The 17818-nt window shown below is 43.9% G+C and overlaps 1 protein-coding gene across 6 annotated transcripts in view; it reads left to right on the top strand.

Moving 5' to 3' along the window:
• Window positions 1-1191: 1191 nt before the first annotated feature.
• Window positions 1192-17818, top strand: part of GPAT4 (glycerol-3-phosphate acyltransferase 4) — a 38280-nt gene continuing 21653 nt past the window's right edge. For 2 of the 6 annotated variants that reach the window (XR_011498758.1, XM_044751158.2), the window contains exons 1-3: window positions 1267-1349; window positions 5149-5249; window positions 14138-15145. Coding sequence is in view for 3 of the 6 variants with exons in the window: in XM_044751158.2 (XP_044607093.1) it covers window positions 14981-15145 (165 nt within the window). In the remaining 3 variants the exon portion in view is untranslated. The other 4 variants (XR_011498757.1, XR_011498756.1, XM_014837764.3 and 1 more) reach the window with 3 other exon arrangements.

The following is a 17818-nucleotide window of genomic DNA, read 5'->3' as shown; positions in this document are numbered from 1 at the left end:
GTTCAAGTCCCAAATAGGCGTGGTAACATTTAGCGTGGGGATGAGTGGTCCAGTGTTTTGGAGCAGAGCCATCATTCTCATAGTCAGATTCTGAGGTTTAAGAAGGTGAACTTTTGGGGCCGGCTCCGTGGCCGAGTGGTTAAGTTCGCGCACTCCGCTGTGGCGGCCCGGGTTCTGATCCTGGGCGCGGACATGGCACCGCTCATCAGGCCACGTTAAGGCGGCGTCCCACATCCCACAACTAGAAGGACCTGCAACTAAGATATACAACTATGTATGGGGGGGGGGGTTGGGAAATAAAACAGAAAAAAAAAAAAGAATGTGAACTTTACTCTCAAGATTTATTATCAGATTACTTAGCACGGAATGGCAATCGGATAGCAATATGCAGAATAAACTAGTGGGGAGGCATTGGTACTGGAGGCAAAAATATCCTTTAAGAACGGGAAGGAGAAGGGCTAAAGAAGGACGAATTTTAGAGAGGTGATAAGCTTGGGTTAGGTATTTGAAGTCTGAAGAGATGATGAGAAATACACTTACAAACTCCAGCAGGTACCCCCTAGATTTGAGTAGAGTGATCAGTGTTGAGGTAGACGTTGGAAAGTTGCAACTGCGAGGAAACATGGAGATCGTCTACAGCAACCCCTGAACTCCTTGGCTTCACTAGCAAGGCAACCAAGACTCCGTGATGATGATGAAGTAGTGGTGGTGGGAGCAGCCGCGGCAGTCGAGGGTGATGGCAGCTCACCTGTCTGGAGCGTGCCGGGCCTTGAGCTAAGTTCTTTACATAAACAACCGTATCTCACTGCATACTACAGCAGCCCCAAGACGACCAGGTAACTGATGATTCAAGCCTCTTCTCACTCAGCGGGGCTGACTTCACCCTCCAGAACCTAGGCTAGTGTACCCCGGGGGAGGCGGCAGTACGCGGGCCCTGACGCAGCTCAGAAACGCGGAGACCCCCCTTTAGGGAGCGCTCCCCGTGTGGGGGACGGAATCCCGGGGGCGCGCCACGGCGGTGAGCGGGGTCCGGAGGCCGGGGCCAGGGCGCACAGCCCCGGCGCTGCGGCACCTGGGTTGCCCGGCGCAGCGGCCGCCCGCCCTCCAGGGGCTGCTGCGAGGTGCGCGGGCAACGCCCCGCCCCACCTCCCAGACGCCCTGCCCCTCGGGGCCCGCGCGCCGCGCGAGAGTAGACGGGGGCGGGGCGGGACGCGGGGGCACGTCAAGGCGGCGTAACAAAGGGCAGGCGCGCGCACGTCCTGACGCACGCCTCGGCGGCGGCGGCGGCAGCGGCGCGGGCGGGAGCCAGCGGTCACGGAGGGATTTGGAGCCCCGGAGCCTAGCGGTCGGTGAGTAGGATCGAACCGCCCCTCGCTGAAGGTCACTGGGCTGCGGGAACCGCGAGCACCGGGGCGCCTCGGGGCCGGGCGCCGGGGACAGCGCCCCTGCGCAGCCCGGCGTCGGGAGACACCATTGCGGCGTCCTGGGGTTTCCCGGCCGCCCCTCCCGCGGTGGAACAGGCCGCCCGGGCAGGCCCGCCCCCGGCCCGGCCCGCTCGGGGCGCTGCTCTGGTCCCCGAGGCCCGGCGCTCCGCAACCCGCCCTCCTCGCCCCCGGGAGTGTGGCTTGGCAGAGCCGAGGGCTGCTCGAGATCACGAGGAAGCGCCTGCACCTGTAATAATTCCGTAGCCTCTTTGGCTTCCCTGGGATGTATGTTTTCCTTTTTCGTTCTTCCACAGGAATCCCATTTTCTTTAGGATTTCCTAACCCCCGAAATCCCTTCTTTGCGTTTTGATTTCACGTCCTGCGAGGCATCCGCCTGCCAGAGGGTCTTATTCCCTCCCTCTCCGTTTCACGCAGGGCTTTGACCTTAGTTGAAAAGTTAGGGAGTATGTACTGTGCATATACACACACAGCTAAGTGTGAAGCGTGCGGCATGGCTCTGTGGACGTAAGTTCATGCTGTGCTCGGTGCCACTGCCTCTCGCTGCTCCTGCCCTCCGTGTCGTGGATCTTCTCATTGAGAACCTGCACATCAGTTGAAGAATTTCCTTTCTGCTTCATTTTCCTTAATTTTGGCGGAACTTTGAGTGCCTCTGCTTAGTTTCCTGTCTTGTAGATCCTGTCTCAAACCAGGGGAAATGGTGTGAAAAGCAATTATCCTTATGCCAAGACTGTGTAGTACTGCCAGTCCGGTATCCTTTGCTCGCTTTGACAGTGAATTATTTTTTTTCGACCTTGTATTATGGAGAATTGCAGACACTCAGAAGTAGATAGAATAGTGAAGCAGCGTGTAGCCATCGTCCGGCCTCAAGACTCACGGTAAGTAAGCCTGTCCCATCACTTCTAGATCCGTGCCCCCTCCTCCATATCGCTGGGGCAAATTCTTCGTGTCAAAAGTAGCTTGAGATTTGAAATAAAAATCTTACTATGGATTAAAGTCATAATGTACTTTTATTGGGACACAGTCTACTATTATAAGTCCTTCAAATAAGAAGCACATAGTAGCATTAGAGAAGGACCAGAAATAGCTATCTAAAATGGTCAGGCTGCTGGAGGACAGGTTAAAACAAAATGTGTTTCAGATCCAGATGAGGACTTCCAGATCATCTGGTCTAACTTTGTCTTTTTTTTTTTAAGATTTTATTTTTTTTTTAAGATTTTATTTTTCCTTTTTCTCCCCAAAGCCCCCCAGTACATAGTTGTATATTTTAGTTGTGGGTCCTTCTAGTTGTGGCATGTGTGACACTGCCTCAGCATGGCATGATGAGCAGTGCCATGCCCGTGCTCAGGATCCAAACTGGCGAAACCCTGGGCCGCCAAAGCGGAGCGCGGGAGCTTAACCACTCGGCCACGGGGCCGGCCCCCATAACTTTGTCATTTCTGATGAGCCCTCAAGGTCCAGAGAGGTTCAGTGACTCGTCCAGGTCCACAGGGAGTAAGAGGCTGAACTGAGACTGGAGCCGACATCTGCCACCGCTGCACGCAGTCTTTCTGCTGTGCTGCACTGCTTGCCTTTAAGCGCTTTCCTTCAGGAAAGAGAAAGTGTGGAAGGGCTATGACTGAGCCCTCCTGAAGGGCAGGGATGGGTAGATATGAACTTTCATACCAGATTCTGGAATAATAAAACTTGGGGATATGCCTTAAATGATTTCCGAAACTCCATTTGGGACAAATGAGAAGTTCTAATCATAGCTTTTAGGAAACATGGGAAAATTCTAACCTTACAATTGGAATACCAGACTGAGAATAAGGACAAACTTTAAAAGATTTAGGTAACATTCACAGCTATTTTGTGAAGAGTTAGGGAAACTGGGGTGATTTAGAGTACACCCCTATGTTTTGCTCCTGATAGCAGACACCATTAGCACCCTCCCGTAAAAGGTGCTTTCTTGCCATTAGCAGATGAGAATCCTGCCTGGACTGGTCATGGATTAGGCTTTTTTTTTCCCCTTAACAAAACCATGGTATGCATTTCCCAGCACACTTTATGCTATTAAATTTTCTTGTCTCAAGAAAGAAGTAAATTCGGTACTTGTTCCTCAGTTTTCTTACCTTTCCAATGGGGATATTCTACCTACAAAGAATGCTGTGAACAAGGGCATCTTTGAGTTTGCTTATAAATTCAATTTATATGATGTAACATAATGGTTTATAAATTTACTTTCAGAATGGACTTTTCCTGTGTGACTTGTGACCTAAGTACAGCAGTTGTCACACATCCAGTTTATGGAAATACTGCTGAAATAACAGTATCTGGGTGTCTCGGTAAATTATTACCCCTAAAGACGGCCCCCAGGGTTGGGGTGGTCGTGGGGATTGTATGTTTCACGTGGAGGTTTTTTTGTGTTTGTGGTGTTGGAAAGAGTGCTGTGGTTCGTCTGTCAGGATTCTAGCCTAACTTGCTAACTGGTTTCTGCTAAAAAATAAATTATTTCTCTCATCTGTGTGCCTATCACAAAAAGTTACCTTTTACTTTTAAAAATCTCTTGCTTTCTGGAGATACAGTTAAGCTTGAGCTGTACTGCAGAATTGTTTCTTCACTTAAAATAGGACCTCATTATGGCATGTCCTTTACTTCTTACTGTGTCATCATGTTCATGGAGAAAACTTGACGAAATATTATCAATTCCATGTCTCACAAGCTACTTTATAATGCTTACTATAGCATGGTGAGTCCTTGTTAAGAGCAGAGAACTTTAGTACAAGTGTTATAAGTTTTTTCCTAACTCCTTTAAGGTACTCTTTCTCCTTTAAAACATATACATACACACGCACCTGTCGCACAGCCACAGAGGCCGGTCTGCTTTCTTTCAGCACTTTCTAAATTTTGTCTTGTATAATAGTAGTTAGTGTGTTTGTATTGCACCTCCTAGTAAAGCCTAAGCTCAAGATCTGCCATACCAGAATAATGCTTTCTAAAAAGTAGGAGCATGGTACATTTTTGTTGACTTTTTGAATTAAAAAACAAAAAACTGGGCCAGCGCCAGTGGCCTGGCAGTTAAAGTTCAGCATGCTCCACTTCAGCAGCCTGGGTTCGGTTCCTGGGCATGGAACCACACCACTTGTCTGTCAGTGGCCATGCTGTGGTGAGACCTCACATGAAAAAAAAAGAAAAGGGGAAGATTGGCAACAGATATTAGCTCAGGGCGACTCGAGGTTCCTCAGCAAAAAAAGCCCCCCAAACTGGTGAGGAAACTTAAATTCAGGGAAGCTGAATGACTTATTCAAGGTCACGTAGATCAGATAGTAACAGAACTATGCCTCAAACCTAGGAAGACTGAGTTCCAGTTGTGCACCCTTCCATTGTACCGTTTTCTTCACACCTCAGAGGAATAGGGAAGGAAAAAATATATGTGCATATTTTTTCCTTCCCAGTTGGAGATATATTGTTTTCAGGGTCTGCTTTGATCAGTGCTACACAATAGGAATATAATACAAGCCACATACATAATTTTAAATTTCACAGTAGCCACTTTAAAAAAGTAAAAAGAAACAGGTGAAGATAATTTTAATAATATGTTTTATTTATTCCAGATTATCTAGAATATCACTTCAACATGTAAAAAATATACATGCTGTTAATGAGTTCTTTTACTTTCTTTTTTTCACATTGTCATTGAAATCTAGTGTATATTTTACGTTTACAGCACATTTCAGTTTGGACTGGCCACATTCCAAGTGCTCAAGAGTCACATGGTCTTGGCTGCTGTGTTGGACAGCAGAGAATCACGGTCAGCTGCACACAAAGGTGAAGGAGCATTTTGTGTTCTTGGTGATATTCAGTTGTGAGGTTAGAGTTTGTGGTTTTGGTCTTTAGTTTTTTTCTTTCATGTTTTAGTGATTTTTCCTTGTACAAACAGGATTGTTTTGAGTTTTTGGCAAGTTGAACAGAGAAGTCTGATGTTGCACGAATTTTGTACCTTCATGATGAAGTGCTTTCTCATTATTATGCTTTTTTGCCTGTGGGATCAGCCTCCTCATTTTTTTTTTTAACCATCTTAACCATTTTAAAAGTACAGTTCAGTAGGAATGCTGTCTCATTTTAATACGACTGCTTAGTCATTGGGAGGGAAAACCTTGACTTAAAAAATGGCTAGTAATAAAACTCAGTAATAAAACAACCTACTAAAAAACAGACAACAGATTTGAACAATTCACCAAAGAAGATTTATGGTTGGCAAATAAGCACATGAAAAGATGCGCAATACCATTAGGTCATTAGGGAAATGCAAATCAAAACTACCAGATACCACCTCACGTCCGTTAGTATGTCTAAAATTCAAAAGACTGATCACATCAAGTGTTGGTGAGGATGTAGAGCAAATGGAACTTCCATACGCTGCTGGTGAGAATGGGAAAGGGCACAACCAGTTTAGAAAGCAGTTTGGCAGTTTCATAACAAGGTAAACATACGCCTACCTTACTTAGGCATTCCACTCCTAGGTATTTACCCAAGACAAATGGAAGTCTATGTCTGTACAAAGACTTATCGCTAGCAGCTTTATTTGTAACAGTTCCAGACTGGAATAACCCAGATGTCCATCAAGAGGTGAATGAATAAACAAATTATGGTATATTTATATGGTGGAGTACAGCTCAGAATAATCATGCTGAGTGAAATAAACCAGACAAAAAAGATCCTTAAAAGAAAAAGGCCATGAAGTTGCCCCTAGTTACGTATCTAACACTCGAATGTAAGAGCGCTGATGTTGTAATAGAGCTCTCAGGTCAGGAGTGAGAGGTCTTGTATCTTACAGCCTCAGCAAATCAAACTGTCCTTCCTTAAACTGGTGGCCCCGAATATCAAATTATCCTATATCCTTTGTCCTTTTTATCTTTTCCAGCTTTGAAGACTTAGGTTGCTTTGGGGTGAACTTGGTACCATGTTGCTTATTACCCAGTTCCTACTCAAGCTAGGCCTTTCTAGGCAAGAAGAAAGTACTTAAAGTCAGAATGACCTTAGTTAAGACCGAGTCCCTGAAACTGACCATATTCCTGACTTCTTCCTCGTGAGCTGAGTCATCCTTTAGTCTCTTGTGTCCTGGCTTTGTCTTGACCATTTGTTTTATCCAGGGTTGACGTCGGCTGAGTGTATATTCTTGGTTTTTCAGCACTTCAGATTTACTTAACCTACCAGCTCTGAGTGCTGCCCTGTCTCTTCGGAAACATTATACGTTTTCCTCCTAATTAGCAGCATCCTGTTTGAGCAAATCTCTTATACCCCACTACTCTGGTACACATGACATTAAATTCACACCAGCATGCATTTCCTCTGTGTTTGCGCAAATGTTTGTTTATTTACTGTCACATCAGAATTTGATGAGTCTGTGTCCTGTCAGAGTAAACTAGGAAAATGGATGGCTTTTCTCTGAGGTATAACCCACCCCAAAGTGGTGAGAGGTCAGCCTGTGGAGCAAAAAGGCCACAAGACCAGGGATCAGATCTGAGTTCTAGCTCTGCATCTTGTTACTGGCCAAGTTTGTGACTTGTCCTGGTCATTTAACCCAAGGCTCAGTTATTTGAGCCATAAGAACAGGTTGGACCAGAATTCTCAATGATTGACTAATAGAGTTTCAGTTTGTTACTGTTTTGTTACTGCTTTGTAGTGATGATTAATTAGTAGTAGCTTCTGTTTATTGAGCACTTGGTGCTGAGCACAACGCTGGTAGCTTGATAGGCGTTATCGTCCTCAGTCTTCACAGCAATACCACAGGATGCATGTTATTCCCATTTTGCAGATGAGAAAACTGAAGCTCGGAAAGTTCATTTGTTTTCCGCAGGTCGCACAGCTCCAAGGTAATGGAGGCTAGTTTCGACTGCAGCTTGCGTGGTTCCCTGTATGTTTAACTGTCCTGCTTTACTGCTCCTCTGACGTGACGATTTTAACCACTTGAGGAATTGCTGGACTGTTTCCCAACGTGGTTGTACCATCTTACATTTCCACCAGTAGTGTGAGGGTTAGATTCTTAATATTCTAGCTAAAATTTACACCCCTTTCACTACCAACCATAATACCAATTCTCTTGTCTCAGGGTGTCCAGAGCATGTCTGCCTTTTCTGGAAGACAGCCCACTTGATCTGATCTTCTGAGTGCTCTCTAATGCTCAACGGCTTCTTTTCATGATTCTGTGATGTAGTTTTAGATCTTCTCATCAATTCTCTCATGGAAGTCTTCAGTTTGTCTGGTGTTGCTCCCTCTTTTTTTATTTAGAGAACTAGGTACAATTTATTTACTTACTTATGGGTAATTTGTAATCAGAGATAGATAGTAGGTTGTCTTCTCAGTTTCCACTTCTTTGCTGGGGTAACTGGTAAGAATCCTTAACCTAGTAGTTCTCAACTCTGGCTGCCCATTAGGATCACTCAAGTCTCTTAAAAACAAATCCAGGTCTCACCCAAGGAGGTTCTGATTTATTTCATCTGGGCTGAGGCCCAGGTGATCCAAGTGTGCATCCTCGGTGGAGAATCAGTGCTGCCAGGAGTGGCCAAAGGAATGGTTCTGGCTCGGTCTTCTGAGGGCCCGCACTGCTCCCATCCCTGCCATGTTTGTATGGATGTCTGCTTTATTGACTCAAAAATACTGTGACAGTCTTAGTTTTTGCTGGTGCACTCGCGTAGAGTGCCATCTTTAAGCATCAAACATTTATTTTTCCTGATTTCTGCAGAGGTTTTGTTTCCCCTCACTGTGCTCTGCAGACATTGGCTGCAGCTGTGTTTTGCCTCCCTTTCAGGCCACATGCAGTTTCTGGGTTGGTTGACATGCTCCAGCCATTTTAGGGGATTTTAAACACCTTTAGGTAGAAGTGGTAGTGGAAAACAGATTTCTCATTAGTGTAATGTTATGACTTCTTTGGAAATAGCTTCGAATGCCCCTCCTCCTCCCTAGTAACAGGAGCTTAGAATAGTAGTAATAATGGAGCATTTACCTTGTTCTAGGCATGTGAAAAGTGCCATATGTGTATTGTCTTGTAATCTTTTGAACAGTCCTTTTCATAGGATTTTGTTGAATAGAAGCTTAAAGAGATTAAATAACCCAAAGTCACACACACACTACTAGGTGAGTGATAAAGATTCAAACCTTGCTGTGTTTCTTTGGATTTTTGAACCATAAGGCTATTACCTATTCAAAGTGACAAATACAATTTTAAAGATACCAAAAAGACGAACAGTGACCTCTCCCTTCCATCCCTAGAGGCAGCCACTGTAGCCAGTCTGTGGTGTATCTTTTCAGAGATATGTATCTTTGCAAATACATATAAACTGTATATATTTTTCCTTTTCCTCCCTCCCTCACAATTGGTATTTATTGTGGACATTGTTCTGCATCTAACTGGGAGATTGTTTCTTATCAGTGCATACGTAGATGTCTTTCTATCTTGTTTTTTAACAGATGAATAGTATTCCGTTGTTTCCTCTGTTAATGGACATTGATGTTTCTTTTGATATTACAAACAATGCTGCAGTCAGTAACTGCGCACATAGATCATTTTGCACATGCTTCAGTACAGGCTTTGTCGCCCTCAGCGCTGTTGACATTTGGGACTGGATAATTCTTTGTTATAGGAGCTGGCCTGTCCCTTATAGAATGTTTATCACCTCCCTGTCTTCTATGCACAACGCCAGTAGCACCCCAATCCCAAATTGTGATAAACAAAAATGTCTGCCGATATTACCAGTTGTCCCCCAAGGAAGTAAGAAATTGTCCCTGGTTGAGAACCGTTGTTCTAACTTATCTTCAGGATAAATCTTTAGAAGCGGAATTGCTGAATCTAAGGTTATGTGTGTGTGAAATTCTGATGCCAATTGCTGAGTTGTTCTCCATAGAGATTGTACTGTTTTACACTCCAACCAGCAGTATTTGAGGATATTTTCTCATTTTCACCAATATGGTGGTTTCTAAAAAGTTTTTTGGCACCTCACTATGGTTTTAATTCGTATTTCTCTGCTTTACAGCTAACCTTGTTGTTGAGCACTTAGTGCTTGCTAGGCACATGGTATTTTTTGGCTTGTGGGTTTTGTGACATGCTGTGAAATGCCATCCTCTCTATGTAGCCCTCTTAAAGTTTGGTACCTAGAACTGAAGACAGTGCTCTGGGTTTCTTCTGATCATAAGGAAATGATAATATGTAGCATCTAATGTGTGACCGACACTGTGCTCAGTATGATTTAGAAGTGCGTTATCCCCATGTCGCCTAAGCGTTTATTTTTAATAAAATGGGGCGTACATTCTTCCTTTTGCGTTGGTATGTGGTGTCTCTCTGGACACGTTCTGCTAGTCAAGTTCTCCTGAATTAGGATGTGTCACAGCTGGCTGAAGGAAGTATTTGATTCTGCAGTTGGGAATCATAATAGTCCTTGCCTTGTGATTGGGTCAGAATTGGTTTAGATGCCCCAATTTAAATTTGTAAGTTCTCTTAGTTATTTTCTCTTCCAGGACTCTCTTCTTTTCCTTGTTAACCGTCGTCAAAGTGGGAAATTATGGCCTTGTGTATGCTTATTTTCTTCGTTCTTTTCTCTAGGTGTTTTTGTTCATCACTAAATACCTAACACCTGATATAATGTGTGGCCCATAGTATGCGCCCAGTGAATATCTGAATGAATGGGAACTGAGGAGCCCTGGGAATCGGGTCATTTGAGGCCCTAAAGGCCTAGGTTTGCTGTTCAGTGGGTTGAAGAGTTTGTTTAGCTTAGCGATGGGCTCTGTCACCTTCCTAGGATGAAGCCATCTTCCCTCCTAAAAGGGTCAGAACTAGTTGGTTCTTATGTTTTTCTCTGGACCCTTTGGGTTTTGGGGGGAACTTTGATCCAAATAAGTCTCAGTGAGTTTGGCTGAAAGCTGTGGAAGTTAAGAGAATGAGTAAATATTCCTCGGAGTTAATGGCTTCCCCGGCCTCATGCCTAAGGAGTGTAGGGGAGGAAGACATTTCCTCCGCCCACTCTGGGTCCCTCTGGCCGGACAACAAATTAAATTCACACGAGACAGAATGACAGGAGAAAATGAAACAAAGCCGTATAACATGTATACATAGGAGAGGCTCCGGCAAACTGAGCAACTCAGCCAACTGGCCGAGGCTACCTGTGTAAGTATCTTCAGCTACAGACAAGGAGGACGTTTGGGGTAGTGGTTTGGGTCTTCAAAGGGGAGGAAGGCAACCCGCATGGAAACGGAAAAGCAAATGTTTGGTAAATAGAACCTTGAGAAGAGTGGGCTTAGCAAGGATCCTCCCAGTCTACCGAAACCCAGAGTTACCTAGATTATGGCCTGTCCTGGGGACGGGCCTTTATTTTAAACTTCTTTCAGGCAGTTAGAGGGAAAAGTCGAATGTTCCTTGCTGAGTCTGAGCCTTTATTGTCTTCAGCTCGAAATAATCTGCATAACAGAGTGGTGCATCTTGGGGTGGCCTGCCCTGAACCCCATCAGGAGTCATGTTTATATTTACTTGAGGCAAAGTGATAGCCTCTCCTAAATGAGCAGTTATCTAGGAATTGTGGTGTGATTGAGTTCGGACGGGTGTGATTTTCTGGTGTTTCCAGAGGTACAGTCTGTTGAAGCCTAAGATGCAGTGACCTCTGGCTTTACCTACTGCTCTGCTGATCCAGCAAGATGTTTGGAACCCTGCTTACTAGCCACAGTTTACTTGCTTTTTATCTCTACTTCTCAGAATTTTTGTGAGGATTGCTTAGTGTTGGCCACATAACTTGTTTGGCTAGTTTACTGTTCTCTGTTCTGGAGCCAGCTTGTAAAGGAGAACTCAAGGGTGGGGCGGGACAACAAGGGGAGTTCGCGGCCTCTGATGCGGGAAAGTGCAGCTGGGTCATGGTCGGCAAACTGTTTCTGAAAGGGTCAGGTAGTAAATAATTAGGCTTTGCAGGCCATGGTGTCTGTCACATATTCTTTGTTTTTCACAGTTCTTTAAAGATAGAAAGACTATTGCTAGATCATGAGCCTTATGAAAACAGACTGTAGCCAGATTCAGCCCATGGGCTGTGGTTGGCCAACCTCTGAGCTAGGTGAAGAAGTTAGTTTAATGCTAAACGTGTTTAATGTTTTGGGGACGTGAACCAGAATAACCTTGGGAATTCTCAGTTGATTGTGATCCAAAGAAAGGGATCTAAATTCTGGCGTGGGAAGTCAGAGTGACCCTAGTGTCAGTCACTTTGGGTCCTCGGAACTCAAGGTGACCTTGGCCAGTGAGACAGCAGCTGTCCAGTGGGCCAGAGGGATCACGCTGCATCTTTCCTACAGGAGTGCTGGCTAAGGGAGACAGGGATGGAAGAGTGGAACGGAGATGTGGCCCTAGAATTAGGCTGGAATTAGATAGGTTTAAGGAATACAGTGACTCAGCGTGTTAAATTGGTTAAGTCTCAGAAATACATTTAATTTCCTGAACCTTTGCTAGGATGTAGTTGGAAATCTGGCATGTGCAATCAGTTTGGCCAGTTTATAAAAATGAAAGAGCAGGTTTGTACTTTGGATTCTGAGAACACCAGATTCTGATACATGAATCCAGATTTGTCTTGTGGTTTTTCTCTGATCGCAGGAAGTTCTATAGAGCAGGCCTGGCATGAAGGAAGTGTTAATTTATTTCACAGTAGTTTGGGGGAGAGGAGGACACAGTGGTTAAAGAGCATGGTCTATGAGACACATGCACTTGTCCAAATTCCTACTCTACCACCTGCTAGCTATGTGATCCTGGGGAACGGAATCCTCTGAGCCCAGTTCCCTCACTTGTAAATAGTGGTGATAATGATAACTCCACCGTGGGGTTGTTGTGAGAATTGAGTGAGGATAGTATATGTAAAATGCTTATTATATTAGCTCAGTGTCTGTCATGCTAGCTTTCAGTAAATGTTAGCAGTGAAAGTGGAGGATCAGAAACAAGTATCAAGTATTTGTATTTGATCAAGTATTTGTATTAGTATTTGTGACTCAGCACTGCTGAAATACCATGTCCTGTTAATTTAATCACTAGATGTGTGGGAATGTAATGGGAGCAGTACTGAATTAGGGGTCAGAAGAACTGGCTCTGTCTCCCTCACTCAGTTTCCTAATTGGTAAATAAAAATAATACGTGTTGACAGGTTATGAGATAACATGTGAAGGGGCATTGACTTCTATAAAGCAGTGGACAAAATTGAAGGTGAAGTCAGTAACCTGTTCACTTGTTCAGTTTCTTGGCCTTCTAAATATGTTGGAACAGAGCCAGAAGGTGACTAGTGTGAAGCTAGAAGAAACTCAATAGATGCTCCGTGGTTCCGGACTTGCGTTGGTAACTGGTGGTTAGGAATGAGTAATAGAAAATTGGAATACTTTTGTAAGTTATTTGAAGTAGTGGAATATTGAAAATGAGTGGCCATAGTAAGTGAAAGAAGCCAGTCTGAAAAGGCTGCGTACTATTGGATTACAACTGTATGATCTTCTGGAAATGGCAGAACTATGGACACAGTAAAAAGATCAGTGATTCCTAGGGTTGAGGGCAAGGAAGGCTGAATAATTGGAGCACAGAGGATCTTTAGAGCAGTGAAAATACTCTGTATGATACTATCAAGATGGATGCATGGCGTTATACATTTGTCCAAACCCATAGACAACACCAAGAGTAACCCTAATGTAAACTCTGGACTCTGGGCGATTGTGCTGTTAATGTAGGTCCATCACTTGTAACACAGGCACCACTCTGGTGGGGATGTTGATGCTGGGGAAGGCTGTGCATGTGTGGGGGGAGGGTATATGGGAAATCTTTGTGCCTTCCTCTTAATTTTGCTGTGAACCCAAAGCTGCTCTTAAAAAATAGTCTTAAAAAAAAAACAGTGGCTAGTGTGGGGAGATAGGCTGGAGGAGTTTAATCTCCATGTTGAAAATGTGACAATATCTTGTAAAATTAAAACTGTATATTTCTTTTCCCCTGCAATTCCATTTATAGGAATTTATCCTGAAAATATATTTGCATGTGCATTTTGTATGCTAAATCCTGTATACACACATTATTTATAACAACAGAAAAGTGGAAACATTGGTGTCCAACCTCAGGAAACCAGTTAACTACATTAAGGTACATTCTTACAGTGGAAAACTATGTACCAGTAAAGAGTGAGGGAGCGCTGTGTGTGCTGAAGGAACACTTCCAAGATACGTTAAGCAAAAGAAACAAAACAAAGCAAGGTGAAGAACAGTGTTCATAGTATGCCATGATTATTGTTGCAGGCGGGGGGCAGTAGAAGGGATCAATTATGATTTCCTTGTATAGGCATAGAATATCTCAGGAAGAGTAGGGAGCTGGTAATATGCTTGCATCTGTGGATAAGAACTCTGGGTAGCTGGGGGACAGGTAGGAGGGAAATCTACTTTCACAGTATACTGTCTTTATCTTTTGAAATGTGTCTTATTTCCATATATTTTCTATTCAGAAAGTTTGAGTGGCCGCAGTTTGGAGTTGAAAACTGCATGAAACGTGTTTGTTTTCCTCCCACGTCCATGTCTGCCGCTTGTTGCTCCACACCATCCCTTTGCTCTTGATGACTGGGGAAGCTGGCACTGACTCTGGGCATAGCCTGTAACAGCCCCCATCCCCAAAGCACCTTGGTGTTTCTCCTCTTGGTTTGTGTGACTGACGGTGTTTCTGTTTCCACCCCCAGCTTTGGCAGCGTGTAAGCAACTTCTTACCAAGAACCCAGGTCACCTCTAAGAAGGGGGCCTTAGGGAGAAGAATATCCAGAGGAAACCAATGCCAGACGCGTCTGGAATTACAGTCACTGCGGGCAGCATGAGACATTGTGTGCCAGCATTTATGTCCTCCTGGCAAAGACTGTAACTCTCCAGGTGGGAGGGTCCTGGAAGCAGCACACACCAGGAGCCTCCAGAGGAAGAATGGAGCCAGATGTGAACTTTCTACAATGAACACATTTTCAGCTTATGAAGGAAATTTGAGTAAAACAATTATTTAATTTCCACATATTCAAGTTCAGTGGCCTTCCGTGTGAAGTGCCAGCAGCCACCCCTCCACAGGAGTTACTAGGATTTTTCTGGCACCAGGTTGAACTCTTCTTGGTACTTCTGGCAGTGACGGGTCTTCAGGACAGATTTATCTGCTAAATGCTCTTGGGCAGGAAAAAAATAAAACTGACGAAAGCAGCGTAAGGGTAGCAGGACAGAGATCCCTCCTTCACTGCTCACTTTCACAGAAACTCACCCTGGACACGGATGCTTACCCTGAAGATTGATTCTGCCTCATTCCCCTGCAAGCCCGTCTATTCTGGAGAGAGCTGGCATTTTTGGGCTGCCTCCTGTGGCCCTTCTTACTATCCTCCTCCTCGCAAACTTACTCTTCAGGCCGTCAAATGATATGAACTTTGGAATGGAGTTTGTTATCCTTTGGGGACTTGCTCCCTTTCCCGGGCTCTTGCTGTCTGAGAGGACCATCTGAAGGCTGTGGTTTGTTCTTGGGGAGGAGGGCCTTGGCCTTGCCTGGATCCTCCACCATGTTCCTGTTGCTGCCTTTTGATAGCCTGATTGTCAACCTTCTGGGCATCTCCCTGACTGTCCTCTTCACCCTCCTCCTCGTTTTCATCATAGTCCCTGCCATTTTTGGAGTCTCCTTTGGTATCCGAAAGCTCTACATGAAAACTTTGTTAAAAATCTTCGCGGTGAGTGGTCCTGTTTACAAGTGGTTCCTTCACAGAGGAGGGAAGAAGTGCCCTCAGCAAAAAGTTCTTATCTGGTTGATGTTTATTTCTGTTGACATGGAGAAGGTAGGGAGGATGGGAAATGGCATTCGAGTAAAAAGAATAGCTAAGTGTGTACATGTGACAGCCCGTAGCAGTCTTTCTTTTTGAGCTGAGGTGCTTGTGTGTGTGATTCTTCTGTGCAGAGGAGCCTGTTCCATGACTCCACACCTGGCCTGTCTACTTGAAAGAGAGGGGCTTAGAATTAAAGGAAAAATCACTGCCAGACTCTCCCTTCTCATATGTTACAGATAGTGAAACACAAAGCTGCTGCTGACATTTTCCCTCACTGATAGTATGAGAGAGTCTTTTCTCTCTTTCACACATTTATCTTAAATAGGTTCTTGCATTTAGACAAAAAGAAGGAACAGAAAAGGGCATTTGATGAGTTGTTAGATTTTCTTAAAGATAGAGGAGAGGGATAATAAATTTCTTAACATATGTCAGAACTTAACTATCTCCCACTGAACAGAACTGGTCACAATGCCAAGGGGATGGATGAGAAGTGGTAGTGCCTGGATGTTGATCTATGCCACAGACTTTAAATATCTGTTCAGAGATCTGGTAACTTATTAGTAATATCTGTTTTCAGTGGTCACCAAATCGTGAGGTATTCTTTTCCACAACTGAGACCATGTATAATTTGAGAAATGCACTCATAATAGTAAAAATAATACAGTATTATTTGTTCATTCTTATGGTATCAGAATAATTTCATCCATTTTCCTTTGGTTCCTTGTAATTCTGCAGTAACATTTTATCAGTGAAGAAATAGAGACTCAGATAAGTGAGCTGTATGAAATATTACATTACAGTGGGAAATATTTTTTATGTATGTTATTGAATCTTGGGTTTTGGTATTTAATATTCCTATAAGAATAGGACTTTTTTCACGTTTTAAAAAGTTGAGGTGAAATTGACATAGCATTGAATTAACCATTTTAAAGTGAAGAATTCAGTGGCATTTATTATATTCACAATGTTGTGTAACCACCACCTCCATCTAGTTCCACAAGTTTTTCATCACTAAAAGGAAACCCCATACTCATTTAAGCAGTTGTCCCCCATTTTCCCCTCCTCCGGCCCCTGGCAACCATGAGTGTATCTTCTGTCTCTGGATTTACCTATTCTGGATATTTTACGTTAATGGAATCGTGTAAAATGTGCTCTTTTGTGACTGACTGGCTTCTTTCGTTTAGCATAATGTTTTAAGATTGATGCGCGGTGTGATGTTTCAGTACTTTGTTTCTGATGGCTTGATAGTATTCCAGTGTGTATGCGTACCATAATTTGCTTACCCTCTCACCCACTGACGGGCCACTTCCACCTTCTGGCTGATGTCAGTAGTGCTGGTGTGGTGCACATGTACTTATTTGGGTAGCTATTTTCAATAATAGGATTTTGGAGCACTACTTACATCCCTGGGGTTATCTAGTTCCCTGCTACTCAGAGAGTGGTCCAGAGACCACCACCGTGAGTATCACTAAGACCTGGTTAGAAATGGAGGTCTCAGGCCCACTCCAGACCTCCTGAATTAGAATTTGCATTTCAACAAGATCCAGGTAATTCATGGGCCCGTTAACATTTAAGAAGTGGTAATCTAATCAGTCTTTGGACTAGCTACTTTACTAGTGTATAGTATTTTAATTAATCAGGAAATGTGATTTTCTTAAATTTCGGTCTGAGAAAATCTTCAGTAGAGCCCAGGGTTCCTGTGGACCGTATAACTTACTACCCATGCCTTTTTGCCACTGTGAAAACACACCAGTGTAGAGTTAGGAGAGCAGCTGATAAACTTTTAGGAGACAACAGTGAGGGATGTCTACCTTTCATTCAAGTTTATAAGCAAGTGATTCATTCATAGACCTATGGAAATACTTTATTATTTTTTAAATTTTTTAATTTTTTCTGAAGAAGAGTCACCCTAAGCTAACATCTATTGCCAGTCTTCCTCTCTTTTGAATGTGGGTTGCTGCCACCGCATTGGCTGAGGAGCGGTGTAGGTCTGTGGTGTGCATGGGATCTGAATCTGCAGACCTGGGCCACCAAGGCAGAGCATGCTGAACTTGAACCACTAGGCAATGGGGCCAGCCCGGTGGCGCAGCAGTTAAGTTTGCACATTCCGCTTCAGCAGCCCAGGGTTTGGCAGTTCAGATCCTGGGTGCAGACATGGCATTGCTTGGCAGGCCATGCTGTGGTAGGCGTCCCACGTATAAGGTAGAGGAAGATGGGCACAGGTGTTAGCTCAGGGCCAGTCTTCCTCAGCAAAAAGAGAAGGATTGGCAGCAGATGTTAGCTCAGGGCTAATCTTCCTCAAAAAAAAAAAAAAGCATAGAAGTAGGCATTATCAGCCTAGGGTTCTTCTGTAATGGCTAAAATTTTTTAGCTTGGATCGCTTTGTGTAGGACAGAAGACCTAGAATCCATGTATATTCACTACTCCATTTTGAAAATGTCCCCCAAAATTAATAAAGTACATAGCCAAGTAAATTTTTCTTATTGTGACCATATTTTTAAGTATACATTCTTGCGACTTGTACTGTAGATTATAATTATACAATGGAAAGTTCACCAAATATATATATTGTTGGCCAAT

This window comes from Equus asinus, chromosome 27 (genome assembly GCF_041296235.1).
Source record: "Equus asinus isolate D_3611 breed Donkey chromosome 27, EquAss-T2T_v2, whole genome shotgun sequence".
Classification (NCBI taxonomy): Eukaryota; Metazoa; Chordata; class Mammalia; order Perissodactyla; family Equidae; genus Equus; species Equus asinus.
The sequence above is the reverse complement of the archived record's forward strand: the minus strand, read 5'-3'. Positions and strand labels throughout refer to the sequence as shown.